General features: G+C 58.5%; 3 protein-coding genes across 7 annotated transcripts; 1 reads left to right on the forward strand and 2 right to left on the reverse strand.

Moving 5' to 3' along the window:
- Positions 1–106: 106 nt before the first annotated feature.
- NAT14 (N-acetyltransferase 14 (putative)) lies at positions 107–10,223 on the reverse strand. Of its 5 annotated transcripts, none has more exons than XM_059150857.1 (3): positions 10,100–10,223; positions 2,050–2,166; positions 107–1,220 (listed from the first exon to the last, which is right to left on the reverse strand). In XM_059150857.1, exons 2-3 carry the CDS (start codon positions 2,119–2,121, stop codon positions 672–674), a joined length of 621 nt encoding a protein of 206 aa, XP_059006840.1. In that variant the 5' UTR covers positions 2,122–2,166; positions 10,100–10,223; the 3' UTR covers positions 107–671. The 5 variants fall into 5 exon arrangements, with proteins under 5 accessions (XP_059006840.1, XP_059006838.1, XP_059006842.1 ...); XM_059150855.1 differs by lacking the exon at positions 10,100–10,223 and adding an exon at positions 2,852–3,188; XM_059150859.1 differs by lacking the exon at positions 10,100–10,223 and adding an exon at positions 2,566–2,709.
- On the reverse strand, positions 3,342–10,223 carry ZNF628 (zinc finger protein 628). Its single transcript, XM_059150851.1, has 2 exons — positions 10,100–10,223; positions 3,342–6,635 (listed from the first exon to the last, which is right to left on the reverse strand). The coding sequence occupies exon 2, from the start codon at positions 6,628–6,630 to the stop codon at positions 3,475–3,477; it is 3,156 nt and encodes a 1,051-aa protein (XP_059006834.1). The 5' UTR covers positions 6,631–6,635; positions 10,100–10,223; the 3' UTR covers positions 3,342–3,474.
- Positions 10,224–18,451: 8,228 nt separating this feature from the next.
- C16H19orf85 (chromosome 16 C19orf85 homolog) lies at positions 18,452–23,720 on the forward strand. The gene is made up of 2 exons (XM_059153793.1): positions 18,452–18,713; positions 22,874–23,720. The coding sequence occupies exons 1-2, from the start codon at positions 18,541–18,543 to the stop codon at positions 23,328–23,330; spliced, it is 630 nt and encodes a 209-aa protein (XP_059009776.1). The 5' UTR covers positions 18,452–18,540; the 3' UTR covers positions 23,331–23,720.
- The last annotated feature ends 401 nt before the right edge of the window (positions 23,721–24,121 follow it).

Below are 24,121 nucleotides of genomic sequence, written 5' to 3' on the forward strand. Positions count from 1 at the left end.
TCCAGCACCCCCAGCAACAATTAATGTCAAGTCGGGGAAAGGAGAAGCCAGACAGGAGGGGGGGGGGCGCTCAGACGCGGACTGGAAAAGGCATCAGAGAGAGAGCTCTGCACAAAGCAGTTTCAGGCTTTATTAACAATCGGGTGCAAAAAACCAGATGGGTCTGGCGGCCCCTCTCAGCTCACCTTCCGGGGAGGGGCCTGGCATGGGCAGCCTGGTGCCCACCCTGTCCTGGCCAGGGCCTTCTTCTGGGTAGGCTACCCTCCTTTGCAAAGGCTCTGCTGACCCGCTCCGAGCAGTCAGTAAACCCCTCCCCACTCCCAGGAGGGCCTCGTCCCTACTTGGGGTGCCCTTGCCACAAGTCCTACCCCATATGGCGGGTCCACTCTCCTCCTCCCCATTTCTCTCTCCTGGGCTCAGGCCTGGAACACAAATGGTGCAACCTTGGCACCAGACTGAGGAGGTCTTAGTGCAGACAAAATCTGGGTTGGGGGCTGGACAGTTGACCTTTATGAAAAGTTCAGACACTACAGTCAGATATTGGCCTGCAGTGGGGTGTCTCGCCCTCTGCAGACCTGCTTCTGGGCCCTGGGCAGGCTGGGCATCCACCAAGGGAGAACCTGCACACCGTCAGCACTCACACAGTGCTCTCCCTCGCACGCGGTCCGGAGTCACAGGTCCTTGCTGAACTCCCTCACCAGCGTGTACCCCATGCAGCCCCAGCTCCCCTCAGCCTGGTAGCCACACCCCTCCAGCATCCCCGCCACACCCCACGCTGCCACCGCCACAGGGACTACGAGCCGGGCCCGGGGCTCCCCCATGCCGCCTGCCCAGGCCCGTGCCCGGGATTCGGCAAAGGCCAGCAACCGCCGGCCCACACCTCGGCGGCGGTGCCAGCGAGAGACAGAGAGGCGGGTGACCCGGGCCCCGTCCCCAGCGCTGGAGCCTGGGGCCAGGGCCAGAACCCCACACACATCGCCTGAGCTACGCACGGCCACCCAGGGGCCCCCCAGGCCACCTGGCGGAGGCAGCGAGCCCCATCGGGCCCGCAGGCCCAGCTTCATGGCTGCCACAGCCAGGAACACGGGCAGGAGAAGGGCCAGGGCAAAGGAGGCCAGGACGAAGCGCAGGCCACTGCTGGCCGCTGCCAGGAGGAGCAGGGCTGGTGGCCGCGTCAGGGCGTGGAGGGTCACTCGGTTCTCCGTGTCCTTCACACCTGCCTGCAGGCGAAAGGCGCTGTCAGAGCCGGGGTCCTGGGTCTTCCCTCCCACCAGGGCCCCCATGGTAGGGGACCTCCAGGGAGAGGAGAGGGGGTGAGCTGTGCCCAGGTAGGGGCAAAGGGGTGGAGGAGAAGGGAAGGCGCTGTGTTGGGGCCTGCAGCCAGGGAACAGGCAGGGAACAGCCCACATCTGCTGTGGCTCCGGTAAACAGAGTCCGGCACACTGGGTCCTGAGCGAGTGAGTGAGGTGGGAGCTGTGGGGGGACATACGATGCAGGGGAGCTGCAGGTGTGAGGCTGAGCCCAGAACAGTACAGGGGACTGGCCCAGTTCCGAGGAGGACCATTCTCTGGGCAGCAGGAGGTGGCACTGGGGGGTGGCGGGTGTGGGGGGGGGGTTACTCAGGGCCAGGCTGAGACCCAAGGGCTATGCTTGGAGAGTGCTGGGGAGGCTGGCTCCTGTGGGCTGGCGGGGGGTGGGGGGTGGGGGGGGTGGTGGTGTGTTCAGGCGGTGGGTGGGCGTAGGGCAGGCTGAAGTCTGCAAAGGGAGTACAGAGCTGATGCCACACGCATCTCACAGCTCTCCAGCTATGAAAACTTTTAAGTAATCTCTACATCCAAAGTAGGGCTTGAACTCACGACCCCGCGGTCCCCAATGAACCAGCCAGGTGCCCCTAAAACCTTTTTGACCCCATGGGTAGGAAGAAGGCACTAGGAAAGGAAGGGACCGAGCCAGGAAGCCTCTCAGGAGGAACGCATCCTGCTCCGGGAGTGCGGGCTGGCTCAGGCAGGTGTCCGGAGCCGCTCAAGAGGCGTCCCCGCCGGCTCTCACCTTCAGCATCTCCAGCACCAGGGGTCTCTCATCTTCCCTCATCTCCCGCACTGACAAGTGGCCGGGGGCCATGGCAGCCCCCAGGCTCCCGCACCCCCGAGGGGAGCAGGCGTGCACCTGGTGAAACAAGCAGGCCAGCGTCAGTGAAGGGCCCCCCTCGTCCCCACAGCGCCCCAGGCATGGTGACCAGCAGCAGCAGGGTCCAGATGGGGACACTGGGGACGCTCGGGGCCCCCGAGCGAGGTTCCAGGCAGGACGGGATTCACCCTCCAACCTGCGACCTTTCTCAAGTCTCCCGGACCACCGCCCCGCTCCGCCTGCCGCGGTGCTCAGCAAATTCCCCCCAAAAGCCCTGCAGACGCCAACACCCCGCAGCCCGCGCTCCCTCCCAGGCTCTGGGGCTGCCCTGGGGAGTCAGCGGAACTCCCCCCGCCCCCAAACAGCCAGGGTCTGGACCACGCTCCCTGCCCCACAGGTGTCCCCGACCCGCGTCGCGGGAGCAGGCACCGCAAGAACCTCTGCAGGTCGCCTCAATCCTTCCACTAGGTGAGGGGGCAGCAGGGTCGGGAAGGGGTCGCCTGCGGAAATGACGTCACGACCGCGCTCGAAGGGGGCGGGGCCCGCACCCTGCCTTAGCAACGGTTGCCAAGCATCCTGGCCGGGGCGGGAGGGCGGCCGGGTGGCCGAGGAGGGACGGGACCGGGGAGCAGCGACCCCGGCGGGGATGGAACAGAGGGAGGAGCAGTCGCGGAGCCGGGCCGGAGGGGACGAGGGCGGCGGGGCCGGGCAGGAAGGTACTTACGCGGCCGGCAGAGGAGACGCGCACGAGGGCGGTTGCTAAGCAAGCTGCGAGGCGGGTGGGGGCCGGCGACGGGAGCGCCCCAGTTCTCATTGGCTCTGCGGCCTTCGCGGGAGGGGCCGCGTCCCGCGCTCCCAAACTCAGATCCGACCCCAGGAACCTCCACCCAAGCCACCTGGGCTCTATCTCAGGGAACTTCGGGACAGGGATTCCCACCCACCCATTTTCCAGATGAGACCAGTCGGGTGACTGACAGCGAACAAGTGGCACAACCCGGATTTTAGATCCCCACTCTTCCCCACTCTAATAACCACCGCGCCTCCTTTTCTTGGAGAACAAACAGAACCTCACTTAGAAGTGTCTGGCTCCCAATCGCAAAGTCAGTCCCCTGGGAGCCAGGAAGCAATAGAGAACAAGACTCCGAGCTCCCAAGCAGTGGCTACCGCCGTGACATTGCCCCCACCGCAGCCGCCCCCAAGAGAACAAAACCGCGGAGAGGAAATTCCGGTCTTTATTAGCAAGCGCAGCCCGCAGCTTCCCTGCCCCGCTGCGCAGCCCAGCCCAGCCCAGCCCAAGCAGGGAGTCCAGGTCTCTGTGTGGGGCCCTCAAGAACCCAGTGGTTCTTTTCAAAATGTGTGCACCAACTGGACTGCGGGCAGAGTCTGGACAATCTGGATAGAAGGCAGGCCCTGTGGGGGCATGCCTCCGGGGGCAGCGCCAGTGGGTACCACTTGGACCATCTGGGAGGTGGGTGCAGTGGAGATGCTCACTGGACCAGAGGCTTGGCCCGGTGGTGGAGGGGTCAGCAGCTGCAGTGTGGGAGCGCCTCCCCCACCAGGGCTGTTCTCCAGCAGCTCCGTGGCCGGTGCGCTGCGGATGATGAGCAGTTTCTGTCCCGGTGGGCCTGGGGCAGGAGGCTCTGCCAGCCCAGTGGGGAGGGTCTCTACCTCCTGCACACATAGCTGGGTCTGCTCGCCATCTGCCCCGCTCAGCACCAGGACGCTCTGCAACCCCTCGTCTGTCTGCAGCGTCTCGAAGAGCACATCCTGGACGACGCCAGTACTGGTGTCACCATCACCGGGCTCCCCGGGGCCAGGGCCCGCCAGCAGCTCCTCCGCTGTACCACTCTGAACCACCAGCAGGTTGGGGGCCTCAGTGGTCACTGCTCCCCCACTGGGATTGGAGAGCTGGCCTGCCACAGGCTGGAGCTGGACCGTGGTCACCTCCTGAGCCGGCTGGAGCTGGACCGTGGTCACCTCCTGGGCTGGCTGGAGCTGGACCGTGGTCACTTCCGGGCCTGGCCGAAGGGGCTGGAGCTGGACCCCACTCACTTCCTGGGTCCCTGCCTCCCCACCCCCTACATTCTGTAGAACGATGAGGCTCTGCCCTCCCCCGCTGGCCCCTGCGTTGCCCCCGCCCTGAACCCCCAGTCCCCCAGGACCTGGCAGCCATACTACTCCAGGCGCCTGACCGGATTTTCCTGCTGCCCGTGGGCCCTGCCTACCGCGGCTGCTCCCGGCACCAGGACTGGACGAGGGCAGCAGGATGAGCTTGGGGGGAGCCGGTGGGGGCGGTGGCGTGGGGGGCTGGACGCTGCTGGGGATGAGTTGCAGGCCCTGGGCGGTCTGCACCAGGAGAAAAGTCTGGGAGTTGGGGGCTGCCTGGCCTGGGGGCGGGGCCGGAGCCTGGCCCCCTGCCACCTCGAGGGAGAGCGTGGCCTGGAGGTGTGGGAGAACGTGGACGTCTTGGGTGGCAGACGCCGCTGGAGCGGCAGCCAGCGGGGCGGGGGGCTGGGAGCTGGAGGCGGGGGCTGCGGGGCCGGCGGCGGCCGTGGGCGCGGGGGCGTGTGTCCTCAGGTGCCGCTGCAGGTAGGCCGCCATGACAAAGCTGCGGCCGCACACAGGGCAGGCAAAGGGGCGCTCGGCAGAGTGCGTGCGCTGGTGCAGCAGCAGGTTGGACGAGTGCGTGAAGGTCTTGGGGCAGAGCGGGCAGCGGAAGGGCCGCTCGCCCGTGTGCACGCGCTGGTGCTGCCGCAGGTTGGAGGTCTGCGCGAAGCTCTTGCCGCACACGCCGCAGGCGTGGGGCCGCTCTCCCGTGTGCACGTGCCGGTGGCGCCGCAGGCACGACGTGTTCCGGAAGGCCTTGCCACACTCCCCGCAGGCGTAGGGCCGCTCACCTGAGTGCAGCCGCAGGTGGTACTGGTAGTGCGAGGACCACTTGAACGTGAGGCCGCACTGGCCACACGTGAAGGCCCGCAGGCCCGTGTGCACGCGCTGGTGGATGGCTAGCAACGAGGAGCGCTTGAAGGCCTTGCCGCACTCGCCGCACTGATAGGGCCGCTCGCCCGTGTGGTCCCGCAGGTGGTAGCGCAGCCCCGAGGAGCCCTTGAAGGCCTTGCCACACTCTGCGCATTTGTAGGGCCGCTCGGTGCCCGCGGGGGCGGGCGCCGGCGCGGGGACGGCGGTGGGCGGGGTGGGGACGGCTGGGGCCAGGGGCTCCTGGGGACAGGTGACCTCGGCGGCCTCCGCCTGGGGGGGCGGGCGCCCGGCAGCCGCCTCTTCCACGTGGCACTGCTGGTGCGCCAGGAGGCTGGCCAGCTGTGGGAAGGCGCCGTCGCAGCTGCCACAGCGGAACGCCTGGCCACCGGCCGCGCCATGGCTGTGCTGGTGGCGGGAGAGGCCGGCCACCGTCCGGAAGGACTTCCCACATGGGAGGCAGGCGAAGCCGGGGGCTGCGGAGGCAGGAGGGGGCTGCGGCACGGGGGCCGGCGGGGACTGGGAGGGCAGCGGGGCAGGGTCTGCCTTGGGCGCTGTGGTGCCCTGCCCGTCCTGTGGCGGGGTAGCGGCTTCGGGCCCGGGACAGGGCTGGTGCTCCATGAGCAGCTCCTCGCTGCCGAAGCCCAGCTCGCAGCCCTCGCAGCGGTACACCAGCTCCACCGTGGTCTCCGCAGCAGCCAGAAAGAGCTCCGGCACCACCGGCGGAGGCGCGGGCGGCGGCGGCGGCGCGGGCGCGTGCAGGTAGGCGTCCGACACCAATACCTTGGCGCCAGGCTCGTGCTGTGGCGGGGCAGGAGCAGCGGCGGCAGAGGGGGCGGGGGCGGCGGCAGCCGCGGAGCCGTGCGTGCGCTGGTGCAGCAGCAGGTTAGACGAGTGCGTGAAGGTCTTGGGGCAGAGCGGGCAGCGGAAGGGCCGCTCGCCGGTGTGCACGCGCTGGTGCTGCCGCAGGTTGGTGCTCTGGGTAAAGCTCTTGCCGCACACGCCGCAGGTGTAGGGCCGCTCGCCCGTGTGCACGTGCCGGTGCCGCCGCAGGCTGGACGAGTTCTTGAAGGCCTTGGGGCAGTCGGGACACGGGTAGGGCCGCTCGCCTGTGTGCTGCCGCAGGTGGTACTGATAGTGGGAAGACCACTTGAAGGCCAGGCCGCACTGGCCGCATGTGAAGGCCCGCAGGCCGGTATGCACACTGCGGTGTATCTGCAGTAGCGAGGAGCGCTTGAAGGCCTTGGGGCAGTCGGAGCACTGGTAGGGCCGCTCGCCCGTGTGGCCCCGCTGGTGGTAGAGCAGGGCGGACGAGCCCTTGAAGGCCTTGGGGCAGTCGGGGCACTTGTAGGGCCGCTCGCCCGTGTGCGTACGCTGGTGGTGGAGGAGCCGAGATGACCACCGGAACGACTTGCCACACTCCCCACACTCATACTGGGCCGCCGGGGTGTGGGCTGTGGGGCCGGGCTTCTCCCCGGGCCCCTCAGTGGTAGAGGCGGGTGCCATGTCTGCGTGGGAGCCGACCATCACACCTGGCGGGGGATTCTGGGTCAAGGGAAGGCGGGAGCTCACCCCACCTCCACCCAAACACCCCATCTTCTCAACCTGGACATACACCTTTGCCCCCGAAGAGGCAGAGAGGACCACCCCAGCCCCCCAGCCAGGGATAGGGAGACTCCCTTAAAATGAGGGCCCCTGGTGGTCCAGGTCTGCCCCAGTGCAAGGCTTTAGGTGCTGAAACAGAAAGTTCTGGAAAATTGGGAGGAGTGCTCACCAGCCATAGGGTGCTGGCCATCCCCTCCAAGCCAGACAAGTCTGAGAAAGCTGTGCGTGGTCTTTAGGAGGCCCAGCACTTTCCCTAGGACTAAGCTCCTTCCCTCTACAGATAGACACTGTCCTTGAAGAAGCGTGGGGTCTCTCTAGCACACTGGCATCTGACACTTGACCCTTCTCCCTCTAAAACCTCATCTTCCACCCCGCCTCAATACCAGTTCCCACCAGTTCCGAATGCCACTGTAACTAAAGCCCTGCGAGAATTCTACCCTCCACCACGCCCCATCCTGCTCACCTTCTCCCTTTTGGGTATTAATCAAAGATCCCTAACCTCCCCTAGACCCATAATGCCTCTGCGCCCAGCACCCCATCCACATCTTCACTTCCTGTCTGGCTGCAGTCTCCCTTTTAAAAAAATTATTTTAAGATTTTATTTTTCTTAAAGATATATTTATTTGAGAGAGAGAGAGAGACAGCCTGCACAAGCAGGAGGGAGAGAGAGAGAATCTCAAGCAGATTCCCCGCTGAGCATGGAGCCTGATGTGGGCCTTGATCTCATGACGCTGAGATCATTACCTTAGCCGAAACCAGGAATCGGCTGCTCAACCGGCTGTGCCACCCAGGTGCCCCAAAATTTTATTTTTAAGGTAATCCCCATGCCCAATGTGCGGCTTAAACTCACAGCTCCATGATCAAGAGTCGAGCACTCTACCCAACCAAGCCGGCGGGCGGCCTTGGCTTCAGTCTTCCTTTGCACTCTCACTCGAGCATCTCAAAGTTCCCAGCACCGCTCACACTGCTCTCCTCTGTCCATTCACCACACACACTCCCACCCAACAGGTGGTACTGAACATGCCTCTGCTCCCCTCAAACCTCTCTCCTTCCGCCCCCTCCTCTTAGCAGGTGACCTTGCCACTGAGAACATAAAAGCAAGCAGAAGAGAACGTTCCCATGTTCCAACTGCAAAAGCAGTGATTCTCAACGAGAACAAATGATGACTCTCCCATCCCAGGGGACGATGCCTGGAGACTCGAGCTGTCACCTGGAGGGGCTGGTGCTCCCAGCATCTGGTGAGGGGAAACCAGGGATGCTGCTGGACACCTTCCAGTGCACAGAACAGGCCTCCACAGCACCAAACACCACTAGCACTGAGCTGAGAATTCCGGAACTATCCCGTCCCCTGCCTGCTGCTGGCCCGTGGACTCTTGACTTCCCACCTACAACTTTTCCTTATCTCCTAGACTGTTTCAGTGTATCCACGAGCTGCATCTCTCCTCTTTAAACAACAAACCCTTCACCTTACCATGCCCTCCAGCTATGGCCTTATTTCTCCCCACCCCTTTTGCAACAAAGCAACTCCGAGTGCTGTCAAAGTGCGCCCAGGTGGCTCAGTCAGGCGTCTGCCTTCAGCTGTGGTCCTGATCTCAGGGTCTTGGGATCAAACCCCGCACTGGGCTCTCGGCTTAGCAGGGAGTCAGCTTCTCCCTTTCACTCTCCCTCTGCGTTGTTTCTTTCTCTCAAATGAAAACAAAAAGCATGCGGTTTTTCCCTCTCAAACCCCATCACTCAGATGCTCCTCCCCTGACTCTACTCCTGGATTCCTTGGTGCTGAACTGCATGGTCTCTGCTCCTTACCTACTCTCCGCACCTTGGGGCACTGGTGCCTTTTCACCTCCCTGACTTGTGAACTCAGTCCCAGACTCTGCACATCCTTGTCCTCTTCCTCATCCACACTGTCTCCCAAGGAGCCCCCACTCATTCTCAGATCTCAGTCTGTATCTCTATTTGACCCGGTCTCCTCTGAACTCTAATCCCTCTGCTACAGTGTGCCATACGGACGCCCCACAGACAACTCAAACTTAACATGCCCCAAATCTAACTTGGGGGGGCAGGGGTTTACTCCTGCTTGCTTCGTTCTTCACCCACCATCTCCCTCCCTGAATACCACTCAGCCCTTCCCCAGGCATCGCCTCTTTCTCTCACCACCTATGCCCAACCCATCGGTGGGCTCTCCTGTCCCAGCACGAACATATCTGGAATGTGGCCACTTCTCTGAGTCCCCCATTGCCACCTTTGTCCAGGGCCTTCCTCCTGGGCAGTGGCAACAGCCTCCTAAAACAGATCTCCATGCTTCCAGCCCTACCCCAGTGTGCGCCCAACACAGAGGCTGTGGGGAACTTGCCAAAGGCCTCTACAGCTCCCACTTCAGAGAAGACAGATGTCTTGCAGGAGCCTGCAGACTTCCCATGCCCTCGGCCACCTCCCTCCCTGACCTCCCGCTAGCCTCTCACACCACCCAGGACCCCCACCAGGGACCACCCCCTTCCTGGCAGGGTGCTTGCTGACATGTCACCGCGTGGAGGCATTCCCTGCCCCAGACGTAGACTTGCAACCCCTTCCAACACTCCCCGTTCTCTACAGCACTTATCACCTCCCAACCTGCTTCTCATCAAGGTTTCCAACCCTCAGCCCTGTTGAGATGTGGGGCTGGCCAGTGCCAGGGACCTGTCCCGAGGGCTGTGGGGCGCTCGGCAGCATCCCTAGCCCTCTGCCCGCTAAATCGAGTGGCATCTTAGTCACTGTCGCACTCCAGCGCCTAAAACAACGTCTGGCAGAGCGAGCCCAGCGAAGATGTGTCCTGAATGAAAAAGGCCGGGCTTCCCCTTTAGACGGGCTATCAAGATTCCCTTTAATACGATGAGCGTCCTCTTTAAAATGGAAGCAAGTCCTTTTACGAGAAGCTGCACGTGCCTCTCGGAAGGCTGAGTAGGCCTTAAACGAGAGCGGTCCGCCCTGGGCCCGAGCCGGACCCATCCTGCCCAAAGCCGGACCACACCCTTCCATCAGGCCCGACTTCCCCTTTAAGAGGCTGCTCCCGCTGCCCACCTAACTCCTTTTGCTCAGCTAAGCTAGAGGGGGCGTCGAAGCCACCAGGGCTCATAAACTACCCCGTCGATGTATGGGACACTGTCCGCGACCTTTCCACAAGAGGGCCCGTCCTTAGCGGAGAAAAACCGGGGACGGCGGGGAACCGCACAACCTGACCCTCCCCTCTAAAAGCAGCCCTTGCCCTTTAAGAGGGCGGAGCCCGCCTAGCGGACGAAGTCGGAGGTGAAGTAGCGCCCTTCCCTTTAAGGCGTCCCTTCCGGTTTCACGCTCTCCGTTTCCCCAACGTCTCCGCCCTCCGGTCCCTCCCCCCACCCCCACCCCTCCGGTCTCTCACCTGCGGCCCCGACCGGGGGAATGAGCGGGGGAGACCTAGGGCCTTCCCGCGGGGGCCGATGGGAAGACGGGGCCCCGGCAGCGGCGGGACGGGAGTCGGGGCCTGAGAGGGGGGCGGGGGCGCGCTCCCTCCCAACAGCCCCCGGCGCGAGGCACCCAACCTTTATCGGCGGCCTCTCGCGCACACAAACCCCTACGTCGCCGTTGGCGCGTCACGACGCCACGTGCGCCGAGGCCCCGCCTCGCCCCTCCCGTTGGCCGGCGGCAGTCGCTCCTTCCGTGGCGTAAGCGGCGCGCGGCATTGTGGGAGTTGTAGTTCTTGCCCGGCCCCCAACTGCCCGGTCGTTTTGGAAGTCCGCACAAGGCCCAGGGAGGCCGGGCCTGGACGTGGGGTAACCTGTTCCCTTTTTTGACTATTGATTCTCCCTCTCTGTCTAGAATCCCTCTGCGGTACCTTGGTTTGCGAACGGCCTCGCGGGCCAGGGCTGTGATGCTTCCTGGCCCGGCCCCCAAGCCCTGGTCTCTAATTGCCCTGTTGGGGAAACTGAGGCCCACGAAGCTTCCTGCCCCGAAGAGGTCCCAGCGCTCGCGGTTCCTGGGCGTCTGCTGCGTGCTCGTGTGTGTGGTTGCGCATGAACCAGCTATGCTTTCTCTCCTTCGTGGCCTGGGACCTTAGGGAACCACTGAGCTGTCCCGGATCCCCATCCCTCCTTTCCATGACAATGACAGCCCAGGACGGCCTCAGCCTTTTGAGCCATACCGGCTCTTGCAGGTCATCCAGCTCAGCTTCTCAACCATGGGACTCGTAACATCTGTGCCAGACCGTTCCTTGTTGTGAGGGCCATCCTGAGTCTCGTAGGGGGTCAGTAGCCTCCCTGTGCCGGGCCTCCACCTTCTCTCCCCCACATGGCCCCTGGTTGAGAACCACTGCTCCAGGAAAATCCCCCTCAGCCTCAACTGTTTGTTGGACCAAAAGGCCCCTCTACTCCTACCCCACACCTCCTCAACTCCTGCAGGAAAACCCGCCATGCTAGGTGGGGTCCCCTTACAGACCCAGCCGCATTCAGCCATGATTCACCCGAACATCTGCAGCAACCAGCAAGGTTCTGATTGGAAGCAAGTGCTACTCTTCATTGAATGAGCCTCCCAGGCGGTTTCCCAAGGCCCCCAGGCAGGCCCAAACTCCGCTGTGACCAGAGCGGATGTGGACCTCTCCCGGCCCTACAGGATGGTTTTTGCAGTCTCCAGTGAACTCGTACATGGAAATCCTAGGACTCCAGCTTAGCCTGAACATCCCTTGCACTTCAGCTTTTACCTCCTCTGCCAGAAAGGAAGCTGCCCAGGGACTGGCAGGGACATAGGAGCAGAGCTCTGAGCTACAGAAGAATACAGAGGGGAAGGCAAGAGTTGCAGGCACCAGCATAGAGTTAGGAGGCCCAGGCTGGGGGGCGAAGGTGGGGGGTTGGTCACCACCTGCTTCTGGAGCTCCCCAACTCCCTAAGGTTGCTTCCAGATGGAGGACTCCACACGGGGTCAAGGTGTGGATGTGGAATGTATGGCCCAGCTGGCTGTGGGGAGAACCCAAGCCCACCTGCTTCATCTCAGGCCATTGGGGTCCGCAATAGTGAAAGGAGTTCTCCATGCCAACAGAGCCCCAGCCAGCCTCCCTCTACCTGCCAGTCAGCAGGTACAATAAGAGAGGTCAGAGGGCAGAGTCCCAGCACCTGCCCTCCTCTGCCATCCCTTACTCTGGAGCCAGAAAGTAAGCAAAGGTTTTGAACCCAATGGCCTCAAGCAACTGGCTGTGCAGATTTAACTTCTTTTTTCAAACAGTAGTAGCTAGACAACATGTAGAACCCTCTGTGAGGGGCCTCATGGGACCTCATACGGACAAGCAAACTGGGAGTCCAGGCATCTGAGACACAGATAAGATCACAGGAAATCATCAGAGGGGCCCAGGTTAGGCCTTGTGGTGTCCAGACCCTCTGTCCTGATCCAGGCCCCTCCTGGGTCTTGTCTTTAGAGCTGGGGACAAAGCAATAGGGTGTGAGGGCCACAAAAGTCTTGTCCTGGTGAGTTTATATAAAATCTAAACAAGTGATAATGTATGTCGCATTCTACATGCTAAGAAAAATAAAGCAGGAGAGGTGGGTATGGATGAGTGAAGACCTCTAGGAGTTTAAACGGGGAACTTAGCAAACACCACTGTAGACCCCTGGCGTTCTTGTTTCTGGCCAGCCACACCCTGCCCCCGGTGCTTTTGGGGGAAACTAACCCCCTTGACTAGATCAGGCATCTAATCCAGCCCCAGGCCCTCTGAGCCCCTGCCCCCTGCCTTACCAGCCAGATGAACCATTCATCCTGGAGAACAGAGCTGGGCATGGGGACTGCAGGCTTTGAAGGTACCTGAGACCTACCTGACCCTTCCCAGGGACCTCGGCTGTTACTCTTGCCCCAAAGGCCCCTGTGTCCCTCTCTGTCCACCAGCATCTCAAAGCTGCCAGCCAAGAAAGGGTTGGCAAGGATCTGCACTCCACCCACCCCCGATTCCAGAGAAAGGCAGCCCCACCCTCACAGGTGGTCAAAGGAGAAGAGAGACCCTGAGAGGAACTGGGGAGCCTGAACCTTTCCCTCTTCCTCACACTCCCCCCTCCCTTCCCTGACAGCCACTCTGTGGGTCCTGGGAAATGTGTCCTGGGTTTCTGAAACAGTCCAGCTCCAAGGTGGCCCAGGCAGGATGAGAGCCTGGGCCTACCCTCTTTGATCACAGGGTGGTGCCCCCACATGCTCAAGCCCTCCAATCCAAATCCCTTCCCTCTGGAAGGAGGGGGCTTGTGATGTCGGGCTGTGTGGAATTAGATTCTGGTTTGGGCCACTCTGCCCATCACTCCATCTTTGTGATGACCACCTGTGCTCCCTAGAGAGGAAAGGATTAGGGGCTGGGGTGACAGATGTCCCTGGAGCACCTGCTCCCCCTACACACATAGCAGGAGGCATAGGGACCAAAGAAGGACTCCCAGGGCCAGAGGCTAAAAATAAAATAACTTTTTTCATCTGAGTGCAGGAAAGAGAGCAGAGATGCACATTAAGCAAGGTGGGTGGTGGGCAGGAGCCCAGGGGGTGGCCTATGCCTCCCACAGACTGAAGATGCTCCTTTCTGACATCTCTTGGGGCTCCCATGGGTGCCCAGCCAGCCCTGCCCGAATGGGCCTGTCTTAGGGAAGGAGTGTGATCCCCACTTGACTGGGGGGTAAGTAGAGGTCCTCTGAAGTCTCTTGGCCAGGCACAGAACCAGGAAGTGATGTGACATCCTGAACCAGGAAGTGATTCCTGTAACCCGGAAGTGATGTAACCAGGAGTGTCTCCAGCCCCGGAGTCCACCCCCATCCAAGGCCCATCTAGCAGGTCCCCATGTGCATGGTCACATCCCAGCGTGGGGGCCAGAGAAGACTCCCTGGCAGTCACCCTGGATCACACAGTCCCTTCTGTACAGGGAAAACACATCCCTCTGTTTTCAGTAAAAAAACGTGGACAGGGACAGATATGCACCAAATGGCCTCCCCAGGAGTGACCACCACTTTCCATGCCAATCCCCAGTGACCCATGCCCTTGTACACCAAGTGCCCTTTCTTCAGGTGGCCAGTGGACATGACAGACATCACTCCCATGATAGGTTATGTGATATGGTGAAGGTGAAGGGATCTGGGAAGGTGCAGTCAAGGCTCCCTGTCATTTGATGTTAATCAAAAGGAAATATAACAGTTAATTTTATGTGTCCACCTGACTGAGCCACAGGAAGCCCAGGTATCTCATTAAACTCAATTTCTGTGTGTTTCTGTGAAGGTGTTTCTGGAAGAGAGAAGCATTTGCATCAGTAGAATGAGTAAAGCCAATGGCCCTCCCCACCGGGGGTGGCCATCACCCAATCCCCGGGCTGGCTAGAACAAAAAGGTGCAGGAAGGCTCGATTCTCTCTCTACCTGACTGAGCAGGAAAGCTGATCTTTGCCTGCCCTCAGTGCTCCTGTTCTCAGGCCTTCAGACCCAACCTGGAATCCACACCATCGGCTCTCTGGTTCTTGGGCCTTGGAAATACACACTGGCTTTCCTGGCCTCCAACATGCAGATAGCAGATCATGGGACCTCACCCATAATTGCATGAGCCAACATCATATAGTAGATCTCTTTAAAATAAGTGTAAGATACATAACATCTCTCTCTGTCTCTTGATATAGAGATAGAATAGACACCAATATAGATCCTATTGGTTCTGTTTCCCTGAAGAGCGCTAATATAGAAAGGTTGCCCTGGGTGGGCCTGATATTATCAGGCAAGGTCTTTGAAATTGGGGCTAGAGGTGAGAGATGTGAAATGTCAGTTGATTCTGCCCTTGAAGCCACCTGCTTCCATGGGTTCTACAGAGGAAAGGAAATGAGTTCTTCCACGTGAGCCCGGAAGAGGATCCCAACCTTGGACGGGACTGCAGCCCCAGCCTACACCTTGAACACAGCCTCATGCCTGACCAGAGGTCCTGATAAGCTGTGACGCCTGGACTCCCTGACCCATGGGAACTGTGAGAAAATCAGAGTACATGATTTCAAGCCATGGTAATTGTGGTTCTTTGGGACACAACATAGATAACTAATATACTTCTTGTGTTCGTTTGCTGGGGCTGCCCTAACGAGGTCCCACAGGCTGGGTGGCTCAACCAACAGAAATTTATTTTCTTATATTTGAGACTAGAAATCCAAGAGCAAGGTGTTGGAGGATTGGTTTCTTCTGAGGCCTGCCTCCACAGCTTGTCTTCTCCCTGTGTCTTCACATGGTCTTCCCTGTATCTGTCCATTTTCAAAATTTCCTCCTCTTATGAGGACACCAGGCATATTGGATTGGACATAGACATATGATTGAGTTTAGCTTAACTACCCCTTTAAAGATCTTATTTCTAGGGGCGCCTGGGTGGCTCAGTGGGTTAAGCCTCTGCCTTCAGGTCAGGTCATGATCTCAGGGTCCTGGGATCGAGCCCTGCATTTATGTGTCCACCTGACTGAGCCACAGGAAGGACTCTCTGCTCATCGGAGAGCCTGCTTCCCCCTCTCGCTCTCTGCCTGCTTCTCTGCCTACATGTGATCTCTATCAAATAAATAAAATCTTTATTTTTTTAAAGATTTTATTTATTTATTTGACACACAGATCATAAGTAGGCAGAGAGGCAGGCAGAGAGAGAGGGGGAAGCAGGCTCCCCACTGAGCAGAGAGCTCGATGCAGGGCTCGATCCCAGGACCCTGAGATCATGACCTGATCCGAAGGCAGAGGCTTTAACCCACTGAGCCACCCAGGCACCCCCAAATAAAATATTTTTAAAAATAATAAAGACCTTATTTCTGAATAGATACATTTTGATGTATGTGGGTTAGGACGTCAGTGGATGAGTCTAGGGAGACACCACTTAGCCACACCATGGTGTGAAACAAATATGACAGGGTTGGTTGGCCACTGAGTTCTTGGTTGGGAACATCAGGAAACTGCCACCTATAAATTTTCACAATAAATTTTAAGGCAAACAAAGTCCCTCTGGGACTAGGTAGAGAGCTTGCCAATAAGCAGCATGGAGGCAGGGAGAGACAAGGTTTTTTTTTTTTTTTTTTTTTTTAAGATTTTATTTATTTATTTGACAGACAGGTCACAAGGAGGCAGAGGCAGGCAGAGAGAGAGGAGGAAGCAGGCTCCCCGTTGAGCAGAGAGCCAGATGTGGGACTGATCCCAGGAGCCCGAGACCATGACCTGAGCCGAAGGCAGAGTCTTAATCCACTGAGCCACCCAGGCGCCCCCGGGAGACAAGTTTTGTCTGGGCTCCTGGCCTGATCCTGACACCTCAGTACCCCCCGCCTCCAAATATTAGAGGGGGATTCAGGAGTGGGGTCCCCGCATTCCAGGTGCAGCGAGGCTGGGAAAGGAGGTTTGGGGCAGGGCCCTGAGGTCTAGGCAGAAGTCAGCTTCAAACCCTGCATAGCTCCTCCTCATTCTTGCCTTCATAAGCCAACTCCTCCCACCTGGCCTACAGAACCCTGGGGCTTCTGTCCACTTCTCTGACTTCACCTCTTCCTCTTGCTCCCTTTGCCTGTGAAGCTCCTGGCTGCCCTCTCTTCCACTCAGGCTGCAGGACAGTTGTCACCTTCTCAGACCTTCTCCCTCCCTCCCTCCCTCTCCACCCCTTCCCCATCCAAGCTCCATCACTCCCAGACTCCTCCAGGGACAGACTGTGCTTGTTCTGCTCACTGCAGGTTTTCAATCCATGTTGATTAAACAACTAAACGACCTCCTCCCCGGCTTACCCAGGACGTCGCAGGAGGAGAGGGGCCCGAAGGTGGGCCGCTCCCGCCCGGCATCGCTGCACTGCCCTGGGTGTGGGCGCCCCCTGGTGGAGCATCCCTAGGCAACAGCCGGAAGGGCGGGCGGCCCTAGCTGCGGTCCGACCCCACCCGCTGAGGGACAGAGCCGGCCAGCAGATGCTGTCCTTGGTTCCTGGTGGCGTGAAGCCAGGATAGGAAAGGTCACGCCCAGCCATGCATCGGCTGTCCTTGAGCCTGAGCCCGGCCCTCCAGAGGGTCTTCTCCCCCACGGCCCCTTAGCCAAGGGACCCTGTGCGGTCCCCTCTGGGCCTGAAAGTCACAGGACAGGAAAACTTCCAGGCTGTCCCACAACATCACATGCACGCCCAGGATGCGCACACACATGTGAACACACACACACACGCGCGACTTGCCCAGTCCAAGGGACAGGGACGCAGACTCTGAGAGACCCTGTAGAGACAGAGACAGTCAGAGAAGCTGAGAAGCACAGCCAAGCTGGGTGCTGCAGTCAGAGACAGTGAGGAGGAGAGGACAGGAGACACCCAAGGAGGGGGCTGGAGACCCTCAGAGGCACCCAAGGCGGACGCTCGGTGCCTGCTGCTGTCCCATCCCCAGCTGGGGCCGGCCTCTGTTACCGTCTCCCTCCAAATGACCCTGCCCACAAGGGTGTCCTGTCAGGGCCTCTGGTGCCTCGAGTTCAAATCCCAGCTAGGCCACTTACTTGCAGCGTGAGCTTGGAGACGTATGGGCTGCTCTGGAGGCGGGAAAATATGCGGGGGACGGCTTCTCGCCTGGAGCCTCCAGAAGGAACGGGGCACTTCAGCTCAGAAGACCCATCTTGGACCTGTGACCCCCAGAACTGCAGGAGAATAAATGTAGGTGGTTTTAAGGCACCAGGTTTGTAGTAAATCATACCCCAAAGACTCTCCCACCCACTTCCCCCAGCACAAACCTGCAACACAACCCCCCAGAGCAAACATGGAGATGCTCTCCCGCCACAGCCCAGACCAGGGTCCCCCACTCTGGCCAACGCCCTCCCAGAAAACAAGAGGACCCCACTCCTGACGCCCCAGAGCCAGCCTCTCCGCCCACCATGTCCCAGCCTATTCTCTGCTTCCCCCAAATACCAAGGGCCCCCTAGTCCCTCAGTAAAATGCCTTCAGGAAAACCACACCCATGTTTTCTCTTCCCCTCCCATGGCAGCAGCCAGGCTGTGCCAGGAACAATCCCTCCTGTCACCCACCTAAGCAACTAGTTCAGCCAGCATATGTGCCCTGCCCCCTTCCTTGCTCGCTCCTGCTCCAGCCAAAATGCAGGGTTTGGGGCTCAACCCCACACAGAAGCCAACCCTTCCTGCTGGCTGGAGGCCTGGGGCACAGGCAAGCCCCTTCTCGGAGCCAGTTTCTCCAGGATGCCTGGCCAGAGCCCGGGAAGGCACGGGGTGGGGTGGGGGGTTGTACAGCTGCAGGTGGGTGGGCAGATGTCCGTGGTCTGGCGCAGCTGGAGGCTCCCAACACCCTCCCAGGGAGCCATGCCCCCTCCCTCCCAGCCTGCACCCAAGCCTCCTGCCGCCCCCTCCCCTCAATTCCCATTAAGGGTCCTCAACACTAATCGATGCGGTTGACTCAGCCCATGGCCTCGCCTCCTAATGAGGCCTTTGTGCCTGTAATTGGCTATCTCCAGGCGCTTTTCTCTGCCCCCCACCATGCTGCCCTGTCCCATATCCCAGGTCCAACTATGTGCTAATTGGGTCTCTGGGGAGGGGCACGCATAAAGCCCCCCCCTTCCCTTCCTGTATCAGCCCCCACCCACCCACGAGTTCCTCGAAGCTCAGCATCCAGCCTCCAGGAGGTAGGGATGGGGCTTAGGAAGGAGGACCGGTCCTAATTCCCTCGGTCTGAGCCTCCTCCAACCAGAGCCCTGCCTCCCCTCCAGAGTTGGCCTGCCCCTCCCAAAGGGCCCCTCTCCTCCCCTGTCTGCTTCGCTCCCCAGCCCTGCGCTCCCAGCCCTGGCTGCTCCTCTCTCCTCTGAGTTAGGAGCTCCTTTCTGAGCAGCCAGAATATTGTGGAGAAGCTACGCTGTCGCCCGGCCATGCACCCCGGGGTGCCTGCAGTCCCTGCAGTCTCTGAACCCAGCCCCCGGGAACTGTGTGCCTTCGTGAGCGGGGCCACTACCCACATGCTGCGCACCCTGCACCCCCGGCGGACCCGGCCCCCCAAAAGGAGGCCCAACCACAGGAGGTTTCTGCACAACCAGATCTGCAGGTGAGGGGGGGGTGGAAGAGAGGAGGTGGGCTGGGGGGGGCAGACCTCTCAGAGTGGGGGAGATGGGGCCCATATAGAACAGAGAGAAGGGGACCTCGGGAGACAATCAACACTCAAGATGCATCTATTGAGCACTAACTGTATCCCGGGCCCGCAAGATCCATCGTGCAAGGCAGACAGAAGCCCCTGCCTTCATAGAGCCTGGGCTCCAGCAGGAAGGCAGCTGGTCAGGGACAGTGGATAAAGTAAGTGATACATGGATGGACCTCAAGAACATGATGCCGAGTGAAAGAAGCCCAACACGGAAGGCCATGTATCGCCTGATGCCATTCATGTGAAACGTCCAGAACAGGCAGGGCCGGAGAGTCAGGGAGTGGTGCTGGGGGAGGGCCTTGGGGCTGCTTTCTAGGGTGACAAAAGGTTCTGGAACAAATTAGAGGTGGTAGTTGCACATTGTAAAGGTACGAAATGCCACTGAATTGCACACTTTAAAGTGGCCCGTTTTAAGTTCTGTGAATTTTACCTCCATTTTTAAAAATTATATGGCATGCTATGAAGTGGTAAGGGCTATGGATGGCATGCTGGGGGAGGACTGACCTTTTAGGTAAAGTGGGTAAGGCTCTATGAAGAAGGTGACAACTGAGCCAAGACCTGAGTGAAGCCAGGGAACAAGACTGTGGATGCCTGAGGGAAGAGCATTCCAAGCAAGAGACAGCCCCGTGCAAAGGCCCTGAGGCAGGAACATCCCTGGAATGTCTGAGAGCAAGTGTGGCTGGAGCAGAGTCCAAGGGGGAGGGAAACAGAAAGAAGGAGATCCCCATTTAGCACTATACCATTCAGCCTCTGGGCCTTTGCACATCTGTACCCTTTGTGGGGCAATATCCTTCCCTCCCTCTGGGAACGTAGAAGGGGACCTGAACTCCTTCAGGTCTGTGCTCACGCTTGTCCCTCTCACACTCCACCCAGCCCCATCCCACCTTGCCCTGTGCTCTCCCCTCCCGCTGTGACAGTAACCTGCTTAAGAGCACCTGCTGTGGGCCAGGTCTATGATACTAAGGGTTTGACATACAATATGTTCCTTAACACATATGTTATGACATACAAGAACATACAATATGTTCCTTAACACATATGTATGACATACATATGACATACAATGTGTTCCAGTGGATCTGCTCAGTAGGTTGACTTTGTCCCTACATTACAGACAGGAGGCTCAGAGAGATTCGACAACTTATCCAAACTACATAGTTGAAGAATGGATTCAACCCAGGCACTCTGAGTCCAGAGCCCGTGCTCTGTACCACTTTGCTGTCCTGCCTGGACTTGGGACTTGGGATGATGATGATGATGATCACATGACAATGACGATCATCACATGACAATAACAATGATGTGATTATGGTGATGACGATGATGGTGGTGGTGATGGTGGTGATGGTGATGATGATGACGGCGATGATGATGGCGGTGATGATGGTGATGGTGATAATAGTGATGGTGATGATGGAGGTGATGTTGGTGATAGGGATGATGGTGATGGTGATGGTGGTGATGACGCTGGTGATGATGGTAAAGGTGGTGACGATGGTACTGGTAATGGTGATGGTGGTGGTGATGGTGATGGTGATGGTGATGATGGCGGTGATGGTAATGATGGTGATGATGGTGATGGTGATGATGGTGATAATGGTGGTGCTTGTTCTAAGCACTTTAGTATAAACTTATCACACTCACTCACAATGAACATTAATCCCCCATAATAACCCTAGGAGGTAGATGCTATTATAATCCTCATTTTTCAGATGAGGAAACTGAGGCACAGAGAGGTAAAGTGACTTGCCCAAGGACCTGCTTTTTTGAAAGCAGGCTTTTCTCCCCACCAGCCTAGGACCTTGCTCCGAGAGGCATTGGAATCCAATCTGAGTAAATAGGAGCCTGGTCCCACCTAACTCCTGCCTCCTCCGCACTACAAGCTGCCTTCCTCCAGGATGCCCAGCCCTGGCTACGCCCAGAATGGTCCCGGCCACCACCCTACACACCCATTATTGAAGAGGAAAACATGTGTCTCTTCAAAGAGGGTCCAGCGCTAGGTCCCAGGGCCTTCTCACTGCTCTTCAGCCCCTCATCAACCACTCCAGGACCTTCCCCATCTCCAACCCCATCTGGGTTCCCTGCCCACCTCCAGTCCGGACCCTTGGTTGATGCCAGCCTCTCACCTCCCAGGTTCCCCATCTACTCTTCCCCATCAGCCTCCCCGCTCCCAACTTATCCCCTGTAGCATCCCAGACATTCCCAGCCCCATGTCTGGCTCTGACACACGCTTCCTGGAGACCCAGGCCACCCACAAGCTGTCTCATGGGCAGCCCGGGGAAGCTCTGCAGCATATCCCCCTGGGCACCCAGCCTCAACCCGAGAAAATCCAGGTCAGAGGCAAACTATCCTCGGCACCTTCCCACCCATGTCCTCCTCCTCCGTCCAGATCCCCTCAGGTCCTGCTCCCTCAAGGGCCCCCTCCCACCCATGCATGTGGATTTTTGACTTTTTATTGTGAAGAACTTCCAACCTTCCAACTTCCAACTTCCAACAGAAAAGTCAAGACAGTGGTCTAACACAGCAGTTCTCAAAAAGTGGTCCCCAGACCTGCAGCATCAGTCCCTCAGCACGGCGTGGGCGTGTGCCAGAGACACAGATCCGTGGACGCGACCCCAGGCCTGCAGAACCCAAACCTCGGGGGCCCAAGGGCCTGTGTTGCCAAAGCCCTCCATTGTGCACTCAAGTTTGAGAACTGCTGATCTAAAGATCACTCACGTACCATCAATCAGACTTCACTGCCCATAACATCCTAGCCTATTCCCTTCCTCTATATTCTTAAAATAGCTCAAGCAAATCACAAATGTCATGACTCTTCAGCCCTAAATGTCACTTATACCAAGTCTGTTCAAGTCAACTCCTCCTCTCTCTCTTCCCACCCCCATCCTGTGCCATTTAACCTGACCTCCCATTTCTGAACATTTTCCCTGGGGACTCAGAGAAAAGCTTCTCCCTGGCATCAAAGAGAGTTCTGGAGTGGCAGCTCACACTTTTTCCTTGGGGTAAAATAGACGTAACATAAAATTCACCATTTTGAATGTCTTAGAGTGTACAGTTCATTAGTGTTTTGTATATTCATAATGTTTTGCAAGCAATTACCTCTATTGGGTTCCAGAACATTTTCATCCCCCGCAAGGAGATCCCATACCCATTGTTAGTCGTTCCCATTCCCCCTCCCCCAGGACCGACAGCCACCAGTCCACTTCCTGTCTCCAGTGACTGGTCTGTTCTGGACATTTCACGTCAACAGAAGCATACAAGGTCAGCTACCTGTTTAAATAAAACCTCTTCTGGAAGTTTAGCAACTACAAGAAATGCACACAGTACCAGCATAGAGCTTGGCGGATTTCCCCAAAGGGAACCCACTAGTGTAAACAACACTCGGATCCAGGAACAGGGCCCTTCGTGCCGCCAGAGGTGCTCATGGGGTCTCCTTCCCATAAACTGGCATTGTGATTTCTCATGTTCTAAAGTACTGAGGGTTCAACCTCCAGCATATGAATTTCAGGGAGACATAACTGAGCCCATCACGGTTTGTGAGTTCCGTCCACACAGTTCTTGACAGGAAGGAACGCTAAGGGGAGGCCAGTGAAGTGGCTATTGTGGTCATCCAGATGGGAAAGTTCACCAAGTTCACCAAGGATTGGTGGAGATGCGGAGGTGGGCAGATTCAAGAGCTCTGTAGGGAGCAGAATCCACAGGGCGTCACTGTTACACATGCCCCCCAGCCCACAGCATGCCTTGTGTGGAAGACACTTTTTAAGGCACCCTTTCCTTCAGATGTTTTTTACTTTTATATGTTGGGATGTGGCCATAATAAGTCTAAATGTAAAAAATGTGCATTGTCCTGAACCAGAGGTGCCGCCTTGTGCAGTACACAACCCCCACAGCTGTTCAGAGCTTCCCTGTGAACAGGGTTAGAAAAACTGAATCGTCAGACTCAAGAAAGTGAAACCAGGTAGCCTAGAGTAGAAAGATGGAGAGGAGGAAAAGGGAAAAACTGGTCCTGGGATGGCATACAGGGGCGGGGGGATGCTTCATGGCTAGTAATGCTTGTCTCCCTGCAGGCAGTTTGCCAAGATTGAAGCTGCCACCCAGGAGCTGGCCCTGTCTATCCTGTCCCAGGAGGCACCTCCACAGAGACCTCCGCCCCGAAGACCACCCCCACCGCCTCCATCCCCCTTCCTGGGGGTGGCCTGTGCTGTGGCTCCCACCGAGGCACCCTATGCCAGCCCCAGCCTGAGCCTCGCGGCCTTGGACGCCTCCACCCTCGACCTCTTTGATGATATTGCACTCACCCCAGAGTGTCCCTCAGTGCCATCTGAGTTGTCCTGCTGCACTGGGGGCCAACCAGACCTGAGGCAGCCTTCACATTTCTATAATCCCCCACCCCCTCCCTCAAATGCCCTGGAGGGTGTGGACGGGCCCTGGGCTTCTGAGGGGGATTGGGTGGGCAGGTGGGAGGTGCCCTGTGCCTGCCATTCTCAGGGAATCCCTGAGGGTTGGGGGACCTACTCCCCATAAGTTCAACCACGACCCAACCCAGGCCCATCGCCCCCAGACAAATCAGAGGCTACCCTTACAATAGCTCAACAGCTGCCCCCAAGAGCCCCTGCCCCGTCCACTCCCCTCCTGGCAACTCCTAGGAGCATAAGCCATCCCCAGACTCCTCCCACCTCAGACCACATCTTCTGCTCACCCAGGTCCCCCAACTCTGCCTCTGCCAGGGTGCCCCCTTACACTCTCCCTCCCCCACCTTCTCCCTCTTTCGTCCCAGCCCCATCTCCGCAGTGTCTGCTGCTCCAGCCTCCTCACCTTGGCTCATTTCTGCCTAATGTCTGGTCTTGCCTCATTTATTCCCAAATATATACCGAACACCCACCATGTGTCAGGCCCCATCTAGGTGCTGAGGATTCAGCAATGAGTAAACAGACAAGATGTCTGCATCTAAGGGCGTGAGGCACGGGTACCGGTAGGGGGGAACTGACAATGAGGACATTTGTACATTTTCTTAATGCAAGATAAATTTCCGATTTCAGATTGGAATTAGTGCTGTGAAGAAAATAAAAGAGAAACTTGACTGAGTGGCTGATTGACATCAGGGGGTCAGGGAAAGCCTTGAATGACAAGGAGGGGTTTAAGCAAAGGTCTGGGGCTGCAGGCTGAGGAAACAGCATGTGCAAAGGCCCTGAGGTGGCTGGAGCAGTGTGAGCAGGGCAAGTGGTAAGAGATGAGGTCAGAGAAGTTCACAAAGGCAAACAAGAATTGGGAATAGTTTGGATTTTATTCCAAAGCTAATGGGGAAATTCTCTCCC

The sequence above is a fragment of the Mustela lutreola genome, chromosome 16 (assembly GCF_030435805.1).
Source record: "Mustela lutreola isolate mMusLut2 chromosome 16, mMusLut2.pri, whole genome shotgun sequence".
Taxonomy (NCBI): domain Eukaryota; kingdom Metazoa; phylum Chordata; class Mammalia; order Carnivora; family Mustelidae; genus Mustela; species Mustela lutreola.

Excerpts from the sequence above, each read along its gene's own strand:
- NAT14 (XM_059150855.1), bottom strand. The coding sequence starts at position 2,941 with ATGAGAACTGGGGCGCTCCCGTCGCCGGCCCCCACCCGCCTCGCAGCT. Across the intron at positions 2,167-2,851 it reads GCGTCTCCTCTGCCGGCCGC|GTGCACGCCTGCTCCCCTCG; the intron begins GTAAGTACCTTC and ends TTGTTTCACCAG. Across the intron at positions 1,221-2,049 it reads TGGTGCTGGAGATGCTGAAG|GCAGGTGTGAAGGACACGGA; the intron begins GTGAGAGCCGGC and ends TTTCGCCTGCAG.
- C16H19orf85 (XM_059153793.1), top strand. The coding sequence starts at position 18,541 with ATGCACCCCGGGGTGCCTGCAGTCCCTGCAGTCTCTGAACCCAGCCCC. Across the intron at positions 18,714-22,873 it reads CTGCACAACCAGATCTGCAG|GCAGTTTGCCAAGATTGAAG; the intron begins GTGAGGGGGGGG and ends GTCTCCCTGCAG.
- ZNF628 (XM_059150851.1), bottom strand. The coding sequence starts at position 6,630 with ATGGTCGGCTCCCACGCAGACATGGCACCCGCCTCTACCACTGAGGGG.